We start from the raw sequence: 1503 nt of genomic DNA, 5'->3' as shown, positions 1-1503 counted from the left end.
CTCAACCGTCAGTGGAACCAATGAAAAATCCAACAGTCTAAGCATCGGCTGGTCAATCTCTGGATGTTTCCTGAATGTTCCTGTTGACCAGAGTCAAACTATTTCAATGTCAACAAACACATTTTAGACATTAGAAAATGGACCGGTGATATTTGTTTTGAAAGTTTTGGAAGAGGCGTTTATCAAGAACAGAAACCATCTCAACCCAAACTGGAAGGGCGGTTCTGGTTTACGGTCTCTGGACTGAAGTTGCTTAGTTTCCAGTCTTGGTGATTTTGGTTCAGTGTAACTCCTCTTTCTGTCGCTAGCAAGAATGTCCACCAACTTCTCCCCGTCCCGTGCCTTTCATCCGCCCTTCAATGCCTCCATCGCTTATTTTTTCTCAGCATGCCACAGCTCAGTGGGCAGCATCGCTGCCTACACCACCTACACCCTGATCAACGTGGTCCTCCTCCCGCTCTACGTCTTCATCCTGTCCACGGGTGTCCGCCGATGGAGGCGGCAGTGCTCGGCCGCTGCCCGGGAGACAATGAGCCACTCCGACTTCTTCACCTACAACATGGCCGTCTTTGAGATCATCAACGTTTTTGGATCCATCCTGTTTACTCTGAGCAACTTCCACGGAAATGAGGCATTGGCCTTGGCAGGAATCCTTCTGTTCAGTGTCTGTTTTCCTGCAGCAGCTGTATTTCATGTCCTGACTTGTGTGGACCGCTACCTGGCTGTAGTCTTCCCCATCAAATACATGCAGCTGAGCAGGAGACACGGGATCTGGATCAGGAACATCTGTAGCGTCCTTGTCTGGATGAAGTCCTTGTGCTGGGTGGGGACCATGGAATTGTATTTGCCAAACTTTCCCATCGCCTTGTTTCTGTCATCCTTAGCCGTCTGTATATTTGTCATTCTCTTCTGCTGCCTGTCTGCTCTCTGGGTTTTGACCCGCAAAAGACCAAGGGAGATGGGCAGGAACCAGGGGAAGGTCGACCCGACCAAGCAAAGGGCTTTCAATATGATTCTGTTCATTCTGGTGGCGCTGATCCTTCGGTTTCTTGGGCTTATCCTCTGTTTGGGGTTAGAAAGTCTGATTTCTGTTCATTCTGAATACTCCTGTGTGTTGACGGACTCATCAATCTGCCTGACGGTGCCCAGCAGTCTGGTTCTGCCGCTGCTGTTTCTGCACCGAACCGGAAAACTGTCTGTTTGCAGGAAGAACTCTGGATGATGATTCCTATGAGCTTCAATGACCACGTTCAAACATTTTTTAAAATCTTTTTAAAACTTAAGGATAAATCCCAGCTCGATGATCCGTGTTAAGAAAAGCTGGAGAGCCATGACAACAGCTGATTCATAGATAGATAGACGATACAGCGTCCACCGGAGCATTAAAACTAGTTAGTTAGGGGTTAGGGAACATGCCAGATGAGGTCTCCATCACGCTGTCCAACAAAAAATGAAGGACGTTTCTTCTACACAAAGTCCAGTCATTTCAGATGATGGACACCC

The 1503-nt window shown here is 48.0% G+C and overlaps 1 protein-coding gene across 1 annotated transcript; it reads left to right on the top strand.

The window, feature by feature from the left end:
* Positions 1-313: 313 nt before the first annotated feature.
* LOC105356323 (lysophosphatidic acid receptor 6-like) lies at positions 314-1222 on the top strand. The gene has a single exon (XM_011487215.1). The coding sequence runs from the start codon at positions 314-316 to the stop codon at positions 1220-1222; it is 909 nt and encodes a 302-aa protein (XP_011485517.1).
* The last annotated feature ends 281 nt before the right edge of the window (positions 1223-1503 follow it).

Source organism: Oryzias latipes, chromosome 18, assembly GCF_002234675.1.
Source record: "Oryzias latipes chromosome 18, ASM223467v1".
NCBI lineage: Eukaryota > Metazoa > Chordata > Actinopteri > Beloniformes > Adrianichthyidae > Oryzias > Oryzias latipes.
The sequence above is the reverse complement of the archived record's forward strand: the minus strand, read 5'-3'. Positions and strand labels throughout refer to the sequence as shown.

Bases quoted from the DNA above. Each gene is read 5' to 3' on its own strand.
- LOC105356323 (XM_011487215.1), top strand. From the start codon at position 314: ATGTCCACCAACTTCTCCCCGTCCCGTGCCTTTCATCCGCCCTTCAAT.